Source organism: Topomyia yanbarensis, chromosome 3 (genome assembly GCF_030247195.1).
Source record: "Topomyia yanbarensis strain Yona2022 chromosome 3, ASM3024719v1, whole genome shotgun sequence".
Taxonomy (NCBI): domain Eukaryota; kingdom Metazoa; phylum Arthropoda; class Insecta; order Diptera; family Culicidae; genus Topomyia; species Topomyia yanbarensis.
The window spans coordinates 294,808,931-294,827,431 of NC_080672.1; the positions used below are offsets into that span (position 1 = coordinate 294,808,931).

General features: G+C 42.5%; 2 protein-coding genes across 4 annotated transcripts in view; one reads left to right on the forward strand and one right to left on the reverse strand.

Moving 5' to 3' along the window:
- Window positions 1-18,501, forward strand: part of LOC131691014 (cohesin subunit SA-1) — a 174,999-nt gene that overhangs the window by 33,556 nt on the left and 122,942 nt on the right. The gene's annotated exons all lie outside the window — the stretch shown is intronic.
- LOC131691026 (neuronal synaptobrevin-like) overlaps window positions 7,130-18,501 on the reverse strand; it is a 54,424-nt gene continuing 43,052 nt past the window's right edge. For 2 of the 3 annotated variants that reach the window (XM_058977162.1, XM_058977161.1), the window contains exon 6: window positions 7,130-16,869. In XM_058977162.1, the coding sequence (XP_058833145.1) occupies window positions 16,718-16,869 (152 nt within the window). In that variant the 3' untranslated portion in view covers window positions 7,130-16,717. The remainder of the gene's footprint in view (window positions 16,870-18,501) is intronic. The other variant, XR_009305674.1, reaches the window with a different exon arrangement.

The window sequence follows — 18,501 nt, forward strand, 5'->3', positions numbered from 1 at the left end:
TCTACACACACATAGTTTTGAGCCAAGCTAATACTTAGATAGTAACTATAATATTCTAGTAACATTCGTTATCGAGCACTCAGTCGAGATAGAAGTCTTTTGTCATCGGTCCGTACACTCTATAGCGACAAATAGTGTTAATCCGCGTTCAAGGTTATTGGCACACTCTACGCCTAGTTGAGGTTTCATTATTTTTCCCTTCTTTTGTGTTTCTGTTTCTGAGTACCGTTAGCCGGTCAGTGAAGTGAAGCAGTGTTCTTTTAGTAAGCCGTCTGGATACCGTTACATACACAAGCTAAGTATTAGTTTTCGTTTCCCCTTCTTGGTTGTCTTAATAACGTGCACTGGGCAATAGGCCCGTGCAAAAATGACTTCCCCGGACGGCGGTTCATCTCAAGGTGAGATGGACGTCGAAATAAAATCGGCTCCCCGGCTCAAGGTATATCCGAGCTCGGCCACCGGGCCATTTGTGATCTTCTTCCGGACCAAAGAAAAAAAGTGTTTGAATCTGTTGCAGATTTCTCGAGTTCTGACGGATCGGTATTCGGCCGTGACAGAAATATCGAAAATTCGCCCTGATAAGCTTCGGGTGGTGGTTAACAGTTCTACTCAGGCAAACGATATTGCTGGCTACGAGCCGTTTACGAAGGAGTACCGGGTTTATATTCCAGCTAGCAGGGTTGAAGTCAGTGGGGTCGTTTCCGATTCGAGTCTGAATTGCGAGGACCTGCTAAAATATGGGACTGGCTGTTTCAAAGACCCCATGCTTAAGCCAGTGAAGATACTGGAATGCAAACGTTTGCATTCAGCATCAGTCGCAGCTGACGGCAAGAAAATATACGTCAACTCAGACTCTTATCGGGTGACCTTCGCCGGCTCTGCCCTGCCCAATTACCTCCTCTTTGACAAGGTTCGTCTACCTGTTCGCCTCTTTGTGCCGCGGGTCATGAACTGTACTAATTGCAAACAATTGGGACACACAGCCTCCCATTGTAGCAATAAAGTCCGCTGTGGGAAATGCGGTGGGAATCATGCGGATGATTCCTGTGGTAGAGATGTCGAAAAGTGTCTCTACTGTGGGGGAAACCCACATGATCTCCCTTCATGTCCCGCGTACAAACAGCGCGAGGAGAATCTGAAGCGTTCCCTTCAGGGACGCTCTAAGCGATCTTTTGCAGAAATGCTTAAGATAGCTACGCCACCTGTCTCTACGAACATCTATACCAACTTGTCTACTGACGAAGGCGACTGTGATGAACCCCAGGAGGGAACATCTTCTGCTGTGCCTAGAAGTAGTAGAAAAAGGAAGAACATTTCCTCTTCCAAGCTTCGTCGTAAAGGCCAGAAGGTGTCTCTTCATGGTCCCCCTAAAATAACTACTCAAGGAAGTACTGGTGCAAAACCGAAGCAAGTCGCTCCCGGTCTCAGTAACCTGAGCTCAGAAAAGGAGTTCCCAGCACTTCCAGGAACATCAAAAACCCCAAGTGTTCCCATATCTCAGCCAGAGAAAGAAAACAGTGCTGGCTTAATAAATTTCTCTGACATTGTGGACCGTATTCTTACAGCGTTAAACATTTCTGACCCCCTTAAAAGTATCTAGATAAGCTTTCTCCCCGCAGTAAAAACATTTTTGATGCAGTTCACTGCGAAATGGCCCCTTCTTTCAGCGATTGTATCCTTCGATGGCTAATTCATCGAACGAGGTCAAGGATTTAATCACTGTTCTACAGTGGAATTGCAGAAGCATTATTCCGAAAATCGATTCGTTTAAAATCTTACTAAATAATTTGAAATGCGATGCATTTGCCCTATACGAGACATGGCTCACTTCAGAAATAACCCTACACTTCCACGATTTTAATATTATTCGCTTGGATCGAGAAGACTATTACGGAGGAGTACTTTTGGGGATCAAAAAGTGCTATTCTTTCAATCGGATCGACCTCCCCTCGACACCAGGCATTGAAGTTGTCGCTTGCCAAACCAGAATTAAAGGCAAAGACCTTTGCATTGCTTCCACCTACATCCCCCCTAGAGCCTCAGTTAGCCACCGACGGCTTTGCGATATTGCGGAACTCCTCCCCGCACCGAGGCTAGTTTTAGGTGACTTCAACTCCCACGGCACGGCATGGGGTTGCCTTCATGACGATAATCGATCTACCCTACTCCATGAGCTTTGCGACAACTTCAATATGGCTATTTTGAATACGGGTGAAATGACACGGATTCCTGCCCCTCCAGCGCGTCCGAGCGCCTTAGACCTGTCCCTCTGCTCGACATCGCTGCGGTTAGATTGCATGTGGAAGGTAGTCTCTGATCCCCACGGCAGCGACCATCTGCCAATCGTAATTAATATTGCTAACGGTTCAGGGCCACCGAATACAATCAATGTTTCGTATGACCTCACACGAAATATTGATTGGAAGAGCTACGCGTCCGCGATATCCGAAAAAGTAGAATCGACACAAGAGCTTCCTCCGGAGGAAGAGTACGGGTTCCTGGCTGGCTTGATTCTCGATACCGCGATTCAAGCTCAGACTAAACGCGTACCAGACGCGAATTCACGCGGGCGTCCTCCCAATCCATGGTGGGACAAAGAGTGCTCAGACGTGTACGCGGAGAAGGCCGCTGCGTATAAGACCTTCCGGGACGACGGGCTGCCAGCTAGCTACCGACAGTACGCGATGGCGGAAACGCGCATGAAGAGTTTGATAAAAGCCAAAAAACGTAGCTACTGGCGCCGGTTCGTCGACGGACTAACGAGAGAAACATCGATGAGCACTCTTTGGAGTACGGCCCGACGCTTACGAAACCGAAACAGTACTAATGAGAGCGTGGAATATTCAAACCGTTGGATATTCGATTTTGCCAAGAAGGTTTGTCCGGATTCCGCCCCGGCACAGAAGATCTACCGCGCCGTGTCCCCTCACAATAACGCGAACGAAACACCGTTTTCGATGGTGGAGTTCTCACTTGCTCTCTTATCATGTAACAATAAAGCCCCAGGGCCAGACAGAATCAAATTCAACTTGTTAAAGAATCTGCCAGACTCTGCCAAGAGACGCTTGTTGAATTTATTTAATAAGTTTCTTGAGGGTAATATTGTCCCTCATGACTGGAAGCAAGTGAAGGTCATCGCCATTCAAAAACCAGGAAAACCGGCCTCCGACCACAACTCGTATCGACCGATTGCGATGCTGTCTTGTATCCGAAAGTTGTTCGAGAAAATGATCTTGTTTCGCCTCGATAATTGGGTTGAAGCAAATGGCTTACTGTCAGATACACAATTTGGTTTCCGCAAAGGCAAAGGGACGAACGATTGTCTTGCGTTGCTCTCAACAGAAATTCAAATGGCTTATGCTAGCAAAGAGCAGATGGCATCAGTTTTCCTAGATATAAAGGGGGCTTTTGATTCAGTTTCTATCAAAATTCTTTCTGAGAAGCTGCACCAGCATGGTCTTTCACCGACTCTAAACAACTTTTTGCTAAACTTGCTGTCTGAAAAACATATGCATTTTTCGCATGGTGATTTATCGACATCACGAATTAGCTACATGGGTCTTCCCCAGGGCTCATGTCTAAGCCCCCTTCTCTATAACTTTTACGTGAATGACATTGACGAATGTCTTGTCAATTCCTGCACGCTAAGGCAGCTTGCAGATGACGGTGTGGTCTCTATTACAGGTCCCAAAGCCGTCGATCTGCAAGGACCATTGCAAGATACCTTGGACAATTTGTCTGCTTGGGCCCTCCAGCTAGGTATCGAGTTCTCCACGGAGAAAACTGAGCTAGTCGTATTTTCAAGGAAGCGTGAACCAGCGCAACTACAGCTTCAATTAATGGGTCAAACTATTGCTCAGGTTTCAACTTTCAAATATCTCGGGGTCTGGTTCGACTCTAAAGGAACCTGGGGATGTCACATTAGGTATCTGAAACAGAAGTGCCAGCAAAGGATCAACTTTCTCCGTACAATAACCGGAACATGGTGGGGTGCCCACCCAGGAGACCTGATCAGGCTGTACCAAACAACAATATTGTCGGTGATGGAGTACGGGAGTTTCTGTTTCCGCTCCGCTGCGAACATACATTTCATCAAACTAGAGCGAATCCAATATTGTTGTTTGCGTATTGCTTTGGGTTGCATGCACTCGACCCATACGATGAGTCTCGAAGTGCTGGCGGGCGTCCTTCCGCTGAAAAATCGATTTTGGGAACTCTCATATCGATTGCTCATCCGATGCGATATCTTGAACCCGTTAGTAATTGCAAATTTCGAAAGGCTTGTCGAGCTCAATTCTCAAACCCGATTTATGTCCATGTACTTCGATTACATGGCACAAAATATCAATCCTTCTTCATACTATCCCAACCGTGTCAATCTCTTTCATGCTTCTGATTCAACTGTATTCTTCGACACATCCATGAAAGACGAGATTCGTGGAATCCCGGATCACATACGTCCGCAAGTGATCCCAAGCATCTTTCATAGTAAATTTCGAGAAGTCGACTGCAACAAGATGTTTTACACCGACGGGTCAAGCCTCGACGGCTCCACTGGCTTCGGTATATTCAATCAAAACCTCACCGCCTCATTCAAACTCAATGATCCTGCTTCAGTTTACGTCGCAGAACTTGCTGCTATTCAGTATACCCTTGGGATCATTGATACTTTGCCCACCGATCATTACTTTATTGTCTCGGATAGCCTCAGCTCAATCGAGGCTCTCCGTTCAATGAAACCTAGAAAGCACATTCCATATTTTCTGGGGAAAATCTGGGAGCGCCTGCGTGCTTTGTCTGTAAGATCGTACAAGATTACCTTAGTTTGGGTTCCCTCGCATTGCTCCATTCCAGGTAATGAAGAAGCGGACTCTTTAGCTAAGGCGGGCGCTTTACAAGGTGACATATATGAAAGACCAATTAGCTTCAGCGAATTTTTCAGTATCACTCATCAGAGAACCCTCGAAAGTTGGCAAACTTCATGGAGCAATGGTGAACTGGGAAGGTGGCTACATTCGATAATCCCTAAGGTATCGACGAAACCTTGGTTCAGAGGGATGGATGTGGGTCGGGATTTCATTCGCGTGATGTCTCGGCTCATGTCCAATCACTACACGCTGGACGCACATCTCCGGCGTATTGGGCTCGTGGATAGCGGTATCTGCGCTTGTGGCAACGGTTATCACGAAATCGAACATGTTGTCTGGGCATGCGCCGAGTACTGTTCTGCCAGATCTCAACTATTCGATTCCCTTCGGGCCCGAGGAAGATCACCCAATGTCCCGGTTCGAGATGTACTAGCAAGCCGCGATATTCTCTACATGTCCCTTATATACACGTTCCTCAAAACCATCAATATCCAAATTTAAATGCCCCTATCTTTTCTCTTATTATTCCCAGAAGTGCCCTCTTCCGCCTACCGTACCCCAACGATGGTTTGATACGACTCCAAGACGAGACAAAACATCTGTCGAATGAACCAACAACACGAGATCTACAGTACAACATCACACACGCAGCGCGGTGTGTTCCCCATCCGTATCTGAGCCGTACTACGAAATCGTCTGGAGGAACCCCTGCCGGCTCGAGGAAAACCGCCCGGCGTCCCAATACTTGATACATCCGTTCGAATCTGTAATCCTGGTCGTTGATTCCTGATACCGGAAACTGAAAGTTTATATCCCCCCCCCCCTGTTCAGCCTTGTCCACCCTCTCTCCCATGTCTCTGATACACAGATGTATGACTTCACCCCTTCTCCCCTTGAATATCTTCCCAAAACTTATGTGCCCTCCTATCTTCTAGTGTTAGTTGATCAATCCGTTCGAATCTGTAATCCTGGCCGTTAATTCCTGATGCCGGAAACTGAAAGTTTATATCTCACCCCCCCCCCCCTCCCTTCAGCCTTGTCCGCTCTCCCTCCCATGTCTCTGATACACAGATGTATGACTTCATCCCCTTCTCCCCTTGAATATATTCCCAAAACTTAAGTGCTTAGTTTTAGTTGATCAATATTTAATCTCGTTAGGAAATGCCCAACAGTACCACTACTTTAAAATAGCCCTAATTAATTCCCCTTAATCTTGAACCACTCTTTCTAGTTATTTCTAGTTAATAAACTTGTAAAATGTTCCGCTTAGTTAATAATTAATTTCTCCTACAATCTCCCTTCTAAAAATCATAAAGTGAATTACTATACAAAGAACACACAAAATGACCCGTCCCCCAAATCTTACGAATATTATATTATACCCTCTTTTATATGTATAAGTTAGCTGTAAAGTTTTTTTTTTTTTAGTTTCATTATATAAAACAAAATAATATTGAAATGTGTAACCCCCTAGTTTTAAGAAATTCAAAATGTAAAACAATGCAAAAATGGCACCTTTAAGCTAACGCATACGTGCCTTATCAAATAAACAAATTGAAAAAAAAAAAAAAATATTCTAGTAAGCTACTTGAAATAGTTCTATCAAATCCGACTGTTTCTAATTGGTTGTAATGCTATTGGAAAAAATGGGAGCTTACATCAAAGTAGCTCTTTTGAAGCTTTTGTGTATATTGTTGTTTTGCAACATATTAAAAATAGCAAACTAACTTAGTACGTTGATTTCATGAAACGATACTGTTATCAGTCATTTTTACTTTTTAGATAATTCAGGAATCCTGGAAACTGAAGAGGGGCATTTAGCCCCGGTGGGGCGTATTTTACCCTTTTACCCTACCTCTACTTGGGATGGGATGGTGTGGTGGCGCTAGTGTTTCGACGTATATTCGTTCAAATGTTTACAAAAGTTTTATTAATATATTTGGTCGATCGTGGATGTATGCTCTCTTTATTCATACTATCTGTCGCTAGCACGTTAAAATACCTTTATGTGAATGCACAGTATTCTGTTTCACTCTGATTGTGAATCTGACATTACCCACCAATCTTTTTCTCTTCTCTAGACAAAAAGAACAGGAACGTACTTTTTTCATAGCGCCGACAGTAGATACTGATAGTTACTATGATTTCGTATTTATTCCAGAATCCCGAGTCCCTGACCCTTGCCCTGTGTACCCATGCATAAAGACGGTACTGAGAGTTTGGTGTCATCATATGTTTCCGCGATAAGAAAGATTTGCCTGTTTACATACACTAGTTAATTGTCTTTATATTTAATCATTAATATTATATACTGTTTTTTCATTATTATTTATTCTCTTACTTTTCCTATTCTTTGGTTGACCTCATCAGTGGCACCGTTTCCTTTGCCATTTCTATCGTTTTTGGTCTTTCATAGTTGGTAGTTGCCGTTTGTTTCCGTACCAGATCTTATTTGAATAGCAGCACTAGCTTTCCTCTCCTTCTCTTTTCTTTTTTGCCCGTTCGTAAATGTATATAGGTAATAATTGATAGTTTTTACAATTTTCAAAGCTAGGTGTATATTAGTATTTTATATATGATTTACCCATTTTTCTGCTATATATTATTATGATTTGCTCTATTCAGTAATATTTCGAATTTGAAAAAAGTAAAATAAAATTTTGTTCGTGTGGTTTCCTAGTAAATATAATTTACATAATACATTGATTCATAACAAATGTAATTTCATGTTTTCATCATTCTGTATAATGAAGTGTAAATATTTGTATGTATGTTTGTGTACATGTGAATGTTTTGCGTGTATGTTTTAAATTATCTGATCATGATCTTCTGTATAGACAAAATTGTTCATGTTTTTGGTTTTCGTTTACTGTCATAAGCTGATTTTACATATGTATCATCCGCCGCTGATGACGTCGCAATTTTGATAAAAGATTTTGCTATGTTTTCTGTTGTTGAGTTGTGTTTGTATATTTATCTTCTCTGCCTCCAACTACTAGTGTGGTAATTTTTTTAAAGTGAAATCATCATTGTTCCATTGAGTAAATCTTCGGTTTTTAGCTTTGCTTGACATGTTCCTACTTCGAAACTAGTTTTTTATTCGATATTGTAAAGGAGTTTAGGTTATACTTGTCTAGAGTAAAAGTAAGCCAAATACTGGTTGTTGCGGTGGTAGTTTGCGATCTTTGGAAAGTTTGATTGTGTCGATTTGATACGTTTTTCAACGCTCTTTTCTCTCTGATATGAAAGACGTTAACAGTTAGAACGACGATTGTTTTTCCCTAAAAACGTTCTTGTAAGAGGACACAGAGAAATATTTTGAAGTAAACTCTGTTGATTATCATGACACGATACGATATTACCCTATTATCATTCTGATATTGTACCTAAACTTGCACTATTGTTTGGCTGTAGAAGTAATTATAGGTGGAAAAGTATGAACGACCAAGGAAAGGTCAATCAATCGTACAAGTGACTATTCAAAGAATAAAAGACATTTTCTGCCATTCAAACATGCTATGATTGAAAATACGCTATTTTAGTAAAAATAGCTCCCAACTGTAAGCAAGTGCGAAGAAAAAAGAATGAGGTTCAATATGAAAAAATAGTGTTTTAATATTTCGTGATCTAATCTACCGTTAACGCTTACATCGGCTTAATAGCATTCTAATGTATTTTCCACTATTTTGTTATTTGGGTCCTATAGTAAATTTGTGTTTCCCTAAAGATCAATTTGTAACAATTTTCAGCCCTTAGTGTATGTTGATTCTAATAGCAAACCAAATGTTTCGCTGCAGTTCGACATTCTTGTTTAATAATCGCACAGAAACTGGGCAATACTTGTGTTTGGTGAAATTCGTTCTCATTTTAAGGTCCCGGAAACTAAATAGATTGTTTTTTTTTTTGGTTCCTCATTTATATTGTTGGTTTACTCGTTACTGGTTACTTACAGGTTACGCCTACTTTCATGTTCTTTGGTGTTTATGCGATACCCGAGCAAGCAAAAATGTTGATTTGCTCAGATATCTTTTTAAAACATATTGGCCAATATGGGTTGATTCTGGCATCTGGAAATGTAGTGTTTTTTTTTCGAAGGAAAGGAGAATTATTCGCGATGAATAATGGGTATGATTCGACTATGATGCACATCGTGATACATTCTAAACGAGATCAGTAACAATATTCCTGAATATATATTCAAAATTAAAGGTTTGGTTTTATACTATTAACCGATTGCAGCATTGTGGATGGGGTTTTTGCAGAGTTGCATAATGAGGGTTTTACGTTAACGATGGAGCAAAAGAGAGTGTTGTGTCAGTTTATATGTGACTGTATTCCGTGTTCTTTTAACATATTTTCCTATTCGAGGGATATCCATAACACCGCTCTACGACGCGAGTTGTTTGTCAATTAGAATGCATGAACATGTGGGATCTCATAACTACCTCAACTAGATTACATCAGTTCTCTAGGACATCTATCAGATTGATAGTAATCAAACGTGCAGCACCAATTTTGTAGTCATTCAGTTCTTTAGTTGGTGTTTTACAAGTTTTCATCACACCAAGAAGCGGTGTTTCAAATGTGTAAATATAGTTTCTCAATGTAAATATATAGAGTACTTGATATATGCGAACGAATCTTGTTTGAAATATATCATACTAAACGTGTAATATTGAACATAAAGCATCCCGTTGTGTTCTTTTTCAACTTATCATTTTTTTTGTCATCCACAAATTACTTTCAATCAGAGCGCAGTAAATGATTTCCTTAAAAAACTTGGTCAAAAGTCGAAAAGTTGGCTTTAATTGACCTACAAAAGTAAATAGCACTATTTTTATAGGCATATATATACGCTTTTGTTATATGTTTAAGATTCAAAATGGCGGTTACAAAATGATCGATATTTTTCTCTAATTGTGTGTGAATTTTCATGTACGAAGATATAATGGTTCCAGTAGATGCTGGGTCATCAGGCTGAATGTCATTCGGCCGAAGGACGTTGGGTCCAACGGACCTTAGGCCGAAGGCCAAGAAGCCGAATGTGAGGGGGAAAAGAAGTCGAAGCGTATCCTGCCGAGCTTTCGGGGATTCTAGGTTATTATTTGCTTTGCTTGCTTCTCAATTATTTGCGTATAACCTTCTTTTTATCATGAGCTGTTCTTTCGAATTATATATGATGTAAACATTCTATCCAGCCAGCCCTATTAAATAATTACCAGCATTATTATTGAATGTAACGAAGTACACGTACTGTACCATCGGTTTCTACACTGCTCTAGTTCTTGTTGCGAATCCTGTGTAATGCGGCTTTGCTGCGTAACCGGGACCAAGAAACCGAAACAGCACAAAGCCGCTGAGGTCCCACCGAGCGAGGAGGACGCCGACCCGGCATCAGTTCCTCGCAAGCAAACCGATGGTCCACCCGTTTGCCCGGATTGCTTAAACATAGGCGATATAAATTAGTTTAAGTCCGATGAAGCTACAGCGATGTCGGACAGCACTTCACTTCAAGCGATGTTGCGTAATTACATTTTGCGACAACTTTATTTATTTATTCCAATGCGCCAGTAACACAAATTGTTAAAGAATGATGAACCATTTAGTGTTGGTTTGGTTTATTTAAATATGCAGCAAAAAAGATGACAACAGTATGCTAAACATCTAGCTTTAAAATTAGAAAGCAACGCAAAAATTCACCCTTCATTTAAAACAGATCATTGTTCTAAATCCTATGTACTCTATTTGGCTCTCTCTTGGGTTCATTCGGCCTATTGGCCATTCGACCTAATGACCATTGGGCCTAATGTCCTTCGGCCGAATGACCTTAGGCCTAATGACTATTCAGCCTAACGACCATTCGGCCTATTGGCCATTCGACCTAATGACCATTCAGCCTAATGTTGAATAATATTGAAAGCCGGTGGTCTCAAAAACACCAAAAATAGTAACTATCTGTTACAAGCGGAACCCAAACCTCTCTGTTCGAGATACCGGTAGCAAGCTGGGAGTGTCGCCTATAACCGTGCATCAAGCTAAGAACGAGCCGGATTCTCGACTTACAAGAAAGGTGACTACAATAGCATAAACAGTCGGTCAGAGAACGTTCGCAGCAGGTCTACATGAAAGTACTAACGAAGTTCGATTACGTGGTACAGGATGGCGAAACCTACGCCAAGGCATACTTGAAATAGCTTCGTGGAAAGAGATGTTCAAACACATTAAGCTATCATAGTAAGGAAATATCCTCCGTGGAAGGCCATCTGTTCACATCGCGACCGGGACCATCAACAAGGAAATGTATGTGCAGGAGTTCCTGGAAAGACGTCTGTCGCCTTTCCTCAAGCAAAACAGTTGTTCCGTTCTGTTTTTGCATTTTACCATTATGGAAAAAAGGTCATGGAGTGGTATGCCGCTAAAATCGTCCAGCCTTACAACACGCCAGAGCCCCGCTCCTTAGAAAAAATTAGGGCAATTATCAAGTGATACATTAAGAAGACGCGAAAGACAGTTGTCAGCGCGATGCGGTTTAAAGCAAACTGGCGTTTCGGGGCGAGGAAAGTAACTAACGAAAAATATTATGGAAGGAGTCAAACAAAAGATCCGGAAATTCGCTAAACAGAAAGCATGAGTAAATATTTTTCTTTATTCTGTATGAATTGAACTTGTAAATTGGGTTGGTAAATGACTGTTCAATGCGTAATATAGACCGTACCGTGGTACCAGCTGGGGTACGAGTAATCATAGGAAAGATCGGGTAACCAACCCTGGTGGGACCATGGTCGTATGCTGACAAGGATGGGGAGGGCTCCTCTTTTCGGAGGGTGAGTCCATCCGATCGTCTGTTCCCCATGTTAGGGGCGGCTCAAAACAGCGTCTGTTCTCCATGTTAGGGGCAGCTGATGTATCGTCCACGTGTCAGCGTGGGACTCTAAACAGAGCTGACATGATGGTCTTCCTGCGAGACAGGGGGTTGGGGAAGGCCCAACAAGCCGCCCTGGAAAACTAACCGTTACGAATAATGCAGAAGAAAATACGAATCGGAACAATTGCCAAAGAGCTACGCGACGAAATAAGGACTACGATTGGAAACTCGGAACATAAAACTGCAGGTCACTCTGCTTTCCAGCTTTTGACAGGATAATCTACGATGAACTCCAACCACGCAACTTTACAGTCGTAGCACTGCAGGAACTTTGCTTGACAGGACAAAAGGTATGGAAAATCGGGCGGCTACTTTATACCAGAGCTGTGGCACCACCAACGAGCTGGGAACCGGCTTTGTAGTGCTGGGTAGGATGCGTCAACGCGTGATTGGATGGACTCCGATCAACGCAAGAATGTGTAAGTTGAGGATCAAAGGCCGTTTCTTCAACTACAGCATCATCAACGTACACTGGCCACACGATGGGAAACCCGACGACGAGAAGGAAGCGTTCTACGCGAAGCTGGAGGAGGTGTACGACGGCTGTTCGCAACGGGACATAAAAATCGTCATCGGTGATATGATCCGTATCGAAGGACAACGGCCAACGATGCATGAACTTCGCAGCCTCCCGTTGCATGGTAGTCCAAAGCACTTTCTTCCCACGCAAAGATATCCACAAAGCCACCTGGAGATCACCTGACCAACGCACCGAAAACCAAATCGATCACGTTCTAATCGACGGGCGATTCTTCTCTGATATCACCAACGTTCGTACCTACCGCACTGCGAATATAGATTCGGACCATTATCTAATTGCGAGCATGCGCTCAAAACTCTCGACGGTGTACAACACTCGTCGTAGTCAGACGCCAAGGCCCAACATTGCGCAACTTCGGGACGCCGGGGTTGCCCAAGACTACGCACAGCGGCTGGAAGCAGCGCTACCCACGGAAGAACAGCTGGGCGCAGCTACTCTTGAAGATGACTGGAGGGAGATCCGTTCTGCCATAGGATGTACTGCTATAGCGGCACTAGGTCCAGCGATTCTGAACCGAGGAAACGACTGGTTCGATGACGAATGTAATCAGTTAATAGGGGAGAAGAATGCAGCACGGGCGACACGTGGAAGTTCTACGAGAATCTGAACAGTTCGCGCAAAGGCTACGTTCCGCAAGCCGATATGTGCAGGGACTTAGACGACAACCTTCTTACGCACGAGTGTGGAATGATTGAGAGGTGGAAGTAGTACTATGACGAGCACCTCAACGGTGTAGCAGCAGCGGACGAAGGCGGTATGGCAACGGATCTTGGAGCACGCGCAGAAGACGATAGGCTGCCGGCCCCTGATCTCCAAGAAGTCAAGGAGGAGATCGGTCGGCTGAAAAACAACAAAGCTGCCGGTGTAGATCAACTACCTAGCGAGCTATTAAAATACGGTGGTGAAACACTGGCTAGAGCGCTGCACTGGGTAATCGCCAGAATTTGGGAGGAGGAGTGGAGCAACTAACGCGCAATCACACTACTTAGCACCGCCTACAAGGTCCTCTCCTAAATACTTTGCTGTCGATTGGCACCATTTGCAAGGGAGTTCGTGGGGCACTACCAAGCGGGATTCATGGGTTTCCGCGCCACCACGGACCAAATATTCGCGATTCGGCAGGTTCTGCAAAAGTGCCGCTAATACAACGTGCCCACACATTATTTGTTCATCGATTTCAAATCGGCGTATGACACAATCGATCGAGATCAGCTATGGCAGATGATGCACGAGTACGGTTTTCTGGATAAGCTGACACAATTAGTCAAAGCGATGATGGATCGGGTGATGTGCGTTGTTCGAGTTTTAGGGATATTCTCGAGTCCCTTTGAATCTCAAAGAGGGTTACGGCAAGGTGATGGTCTATCGTGCCTGCTGTTCAACGTTGCGTTAGAAGGTGTAACAAGGAGAGCGGGGATAGACACGAGTGGCACGATCTTCAGGAAGTCCGTCCAGCTTCTTGGCTTCGCCGACGACATTGACATAATGGCACGGAACTTTGAGACGATGTCGGAAACGTATATCAGACTGAAGGCTGAAGCCAGCAGGATTGGACTTGCCATCAACGTTTCGAAGACAAAATACATGAGAGGAAGAGGTTCTAGAGACGACAATGTGAACCTGCCATCCCGAGGTCGGATTGACGGTGACGAAATCGAGATGGTCGACAAATTCGTGTATTTGGGCTCACTGGTAACCGCCGACAATGATACCAGCAGAGAAATTTAGAGACGGATCTTGGCGGGAAATAGTGCCTACTTTGGACTCCGGAGGACGCTCCGGTCGAACAAAATTCGCCGCCGCACGAAGTTGATTGTCTACAAGACGCTGATTAGACCGGTGGTCCTCTACGGCCACGAGACCTAGACTATGCTCGTGGAGGACCAACGGGCCCTTGGAGTTTTCGAACAAAAGGTGTTGCCTACCATCTATGGTGGCGTGCAGATGGAAGACGGAACGTGGCGCAGGCAAATGACCCATGAGTTGCATCAGCTGCTGGAAGAACCATCCATCGCGCATACCGAAAAAATAGGACGTTTGCGGTGATCTGGACACGTCGTAGGAATCTCAGACGACGACCCGGTGAGGATGATTCTTGAGGGCGACCCTACATGAATAAGAAAACGGGGCGCACAGCGAGGACAGTGGATCGACCAGATAGAGGACGACCTGCGCACCCTTCGAAGACAGCGAGGCTGGCGACAAGCAGCAATGGACCGAGTGGAGTGGAGACGGCTTCTGCATACAGCAAGAGACAACAAGGCTCTAGCGATGTCGATGTATGAACATGTAAAAGAAACATAATTTGATTTTTAATAAACAGTTTGAACGATTTACAAACCTTCGTGTTTGACCAATTTCAGATCGTGACACCCTTTAAGGAGGCTGTTTGAATTATTTGTGTGTGCCAGTATTTTACATATGAAAATTCGGATGCATTTCACGTATAATAACATGCGTCAGTACCATCTGAATGACAAATCATGTACTAGAACACAAGGTTCTGCAACAGTTTGTGGTTGTACCATGCAATTACCGAACTGTGACAGCGCCATTGGGAGGCTAGATAATAATCATTAGAACCACTAGAGTCTGTCCTTAAAGAGGAGTGCTGTCACTTATTCTGTGGCTCCTGGTACTATACGAACTCCTGAATGAACCAGAAGGCGTGACGGTGTGAAGTGACGCGTTACGCAGTCGGCATTGTCATCACTGTTCGAGGCAAGGCTGAATCTACGAACGATCCGGAACGTACTCAAGCTGTTCTAAACGTGACATGGAAAAAATGGAGAGTCTAAGCATAAATTTTGAAAAACACCGCAATTCCTTTACAAGAAAAAGGAAAGTCAAAATGAAACCACCTATCCTTAATAAAACCACTATCAAACTAGGGAAGCAAATTTCTTGGTGTAATAATTGATAGAAAACTGCTGGGTGATTTGCATATCAAAAGAGCTACGGAAAAAGTCTTGAAATGCGTGATGGCTTGTCGAAGTCTCTTTGGGAAAAATTGGGCATGAGACCAAAAATGACGCACTGGTTTTACACTTTAGCTATCAGACCAATAGATGATATGCTTCAACGGTCTGGTGGCACAGAGTGGAAAGAAAAACGGCCTATCTAGTTCTATCGAAGGTACAAAGAGTCTTGCAATCACAGAGGCAATAAAATCGTCCCCAACGAAACTATGTTAAAACTAACACCACTACATATCCACAATGAAAAGAAGGCAGCACGTAAGTGGCTTGCGGATACAGAATCTCTATCGGTACTTGCCGGAAGATTATACGAGTCACCTTTAAATTGTGGACCTTGTCTTGGAACTGTCGCACGTAAATACATTCACTGATAGCATGTCGATTAATCAAATCATTGATCTTCTAATCGAGGTTATAATACCTGACCAAACTGAATGCATGACTGGGGGCCATCCGGTTCCGTAAGGCGCCATTTCTGCAAGTTCCTGGAAAAAAGTTTTATCTGACTGCAGCACAGGGTCATGGCCCCAGCAAATTAATGTTGGTAATTCTGCTCGGAAACTGATGATCTGGCAAGGAATTGGCTGCTGCAGTCTGAAAGCCAAAGCTTTTCATCAGCAACAAAACGATGAATGTATACTACCTTTTATTAAGGCTTACAAAGGTCCAGTAAAGTTCTGACCAGATTGTGTAACCCGCCATTGCAGCCTGGTACTACAGTGGTACCATGGTGCGGACCAAGTTTTGTAGAACAGATTTCTTGATATTTTCTCAAGCACCTGGATTAGCAATCTTCAACTGCTCTACATTTGCGTACTATTTACCTTCAGTATAAATTCTACGAACTACGATACCCCAAAGGTGTTCAAGGGTTTAAGGAAGTAAACGAAGTGCTGGTAGTGCGATGACAATGCAATTGTTAGTCGAAAAAGAATTGTGGAATAAATCTCATAAGTTGACTTATAAAACAAAAAAATGTATATACTTAGACCTCGAACTGGTTTGGTGACTAGTTGTACACTCTTTTCCACCTGTAGAGCGGCGCAAAAAATAATAAATGTGTATGAAGCATTCCATAAGATATTTACGATCAACTGATTTCTCGAGTTGGTTGTTTGTAATATTTTTCGGTAGTATTGAAGTTATCCCAACTCAAAGTCTAATAAAATTGTCGAAATGGACTAGCATCCAGCAAGCTGGATAAAACTTTAAAACAAAACAAACAGCTTAAATGTCTCATGGAATGTTTTATAGCTTGTTCTTCACTCTGCGCATTTCTTCTTGCCCAAATCAATTGGTTTGATGTGTTGTGTACATATGTTTTCTGTGTCAGTTTTCTCTCTCAGTGCGAGTTGCCTTCAGTTAGGTCAATGGTTGAGCTGATTATGTGACCATTTTTAAGGGTTTATTTAGGAAACACTAACGACGTAGTATCTCGTACGAGTGCCACTGTATGTGCTGGTTGGCCACCCTGCATCTGCATTGGAATCTGTGCCATCGGATACTGTGGTGCCATCATCATCGGGTGTTGGGGTTGTTCAGCTGGCTTGAATTTTGCTGTGTAATCGAAAAAATAAATAAATGAAAAAACCACGTTATTATTTACTAACTGTGAGTATGCTGACAGCGGTAGACTCAAGCTCTAGATAGGGGAAACGGAAAAGTCCGATATTACACATAGTTGAGAGATAGTTTCTTTTTAATAGTGCACAATCAACACTCGCAGCTACAACATACCACTTTCGCTAGTTACAATAAATAGGCATCGCACTGACAGCGAGTGACCCTGGAGAGATTAGCCGAAACGTCGATCTTAGGTCACGCACTTTCTAAGCGTATCTGGAAGTTTCATTATATACAGGCTTTTATTTATTTTGTGTTGTGTGAGGCTTATAACAGGTTTTTATTTTTTACATGTACTTGAAATACTGGAAAGCTAGATGAATCGCTTTGAAACCGATTTTCTTTCAGTTTTTTAAAAATCACGAAACATAACAGGATACAACTGTAATAGGTGTATAGACGGCAATCACAAAATCTAGGCGAGCACGTTTAGTTAAGATACATTCAGATGGAATGGGTTATTATTGACTCTTAAGTGAAGTCGACGGGCGTAGCATTAAACTGTTCACCGACGCTGCGCTCTTCGCGTCCGCATGTTATTAGTTTTAGACATGAAAGAACGATTTAGCTTATTATGTATGATTCCCTGTGATGATAATTTTACGTAACAATCTGTAGTTCGACTCTTTTCGTCTGTCAAGCGACTCGTAGTTAGTAGATTATCTGAACCACAACCGGCACAATTCTAGTTTTCTACTCAATAGCGGGTTTAATGAAAAATAATTTTGGAACCCTATACGCACGAGAATAAATGAGTATGAAAGGGTTAAATATCTTTTCAATTGTCATTCCTACGGGTTGCGTATATTCTAGGAAGTTATTTCCCTTGTCAAAATGCACAAATTTTATCAACGCATATTTTTTATCTCGAGTACTTTCGGAGATATGAAACGTTTCTGGAAAAAAATGTTTTTTCAAATCATCTGTAACTCTACTGGATATAACGAGAGACAACTAGAGCTGGTTGCCCGTTTTTGCCCGTTTAAAAGTTATTATCTTCAAAACTTTTGATAACTTTGCCAAAAATAATTCAATAACTTCTAAGTCACAAGAGATATACCGATCTGCAAAGATATGTATCTTGATAATACGAACAACTTTGTCGAACATACTGAAGATCTGTGATATTTAAAAAGTAATGCTGAAAATTTTTGTTTCAGGGGTCATTCACAAACAATGGTCAATAACTTCGAGTGCACTATAAATAGAAATTTTTGGTCTTCACTAAAGATGTTAGCAAACACAAGATGAAGACTTCATCTTGTTTTTCATACTTTGAAAAAACTTGTATCAAAAAACATCAAGAGATCAATCACTATGATTATAGCATCATAATAAAGGTCTTGGATCGCCATAAAACATTGACCTCATAAAAAAGGCGGAATTTTTAATTTTTAATGTAAATAATTGAAAAATTTTCCCAAAAAACTCTTCGTAGGGGCTATGCATTTTTTACATAAAATGTGTATGCAAAGTGTGAAATAAATCGGTTAAGGGACCATCCATAAATGACGTAGCATTTTTTGAGTAATTTTTAACACCCCCCTCCCCCATCGTAGCATTTCG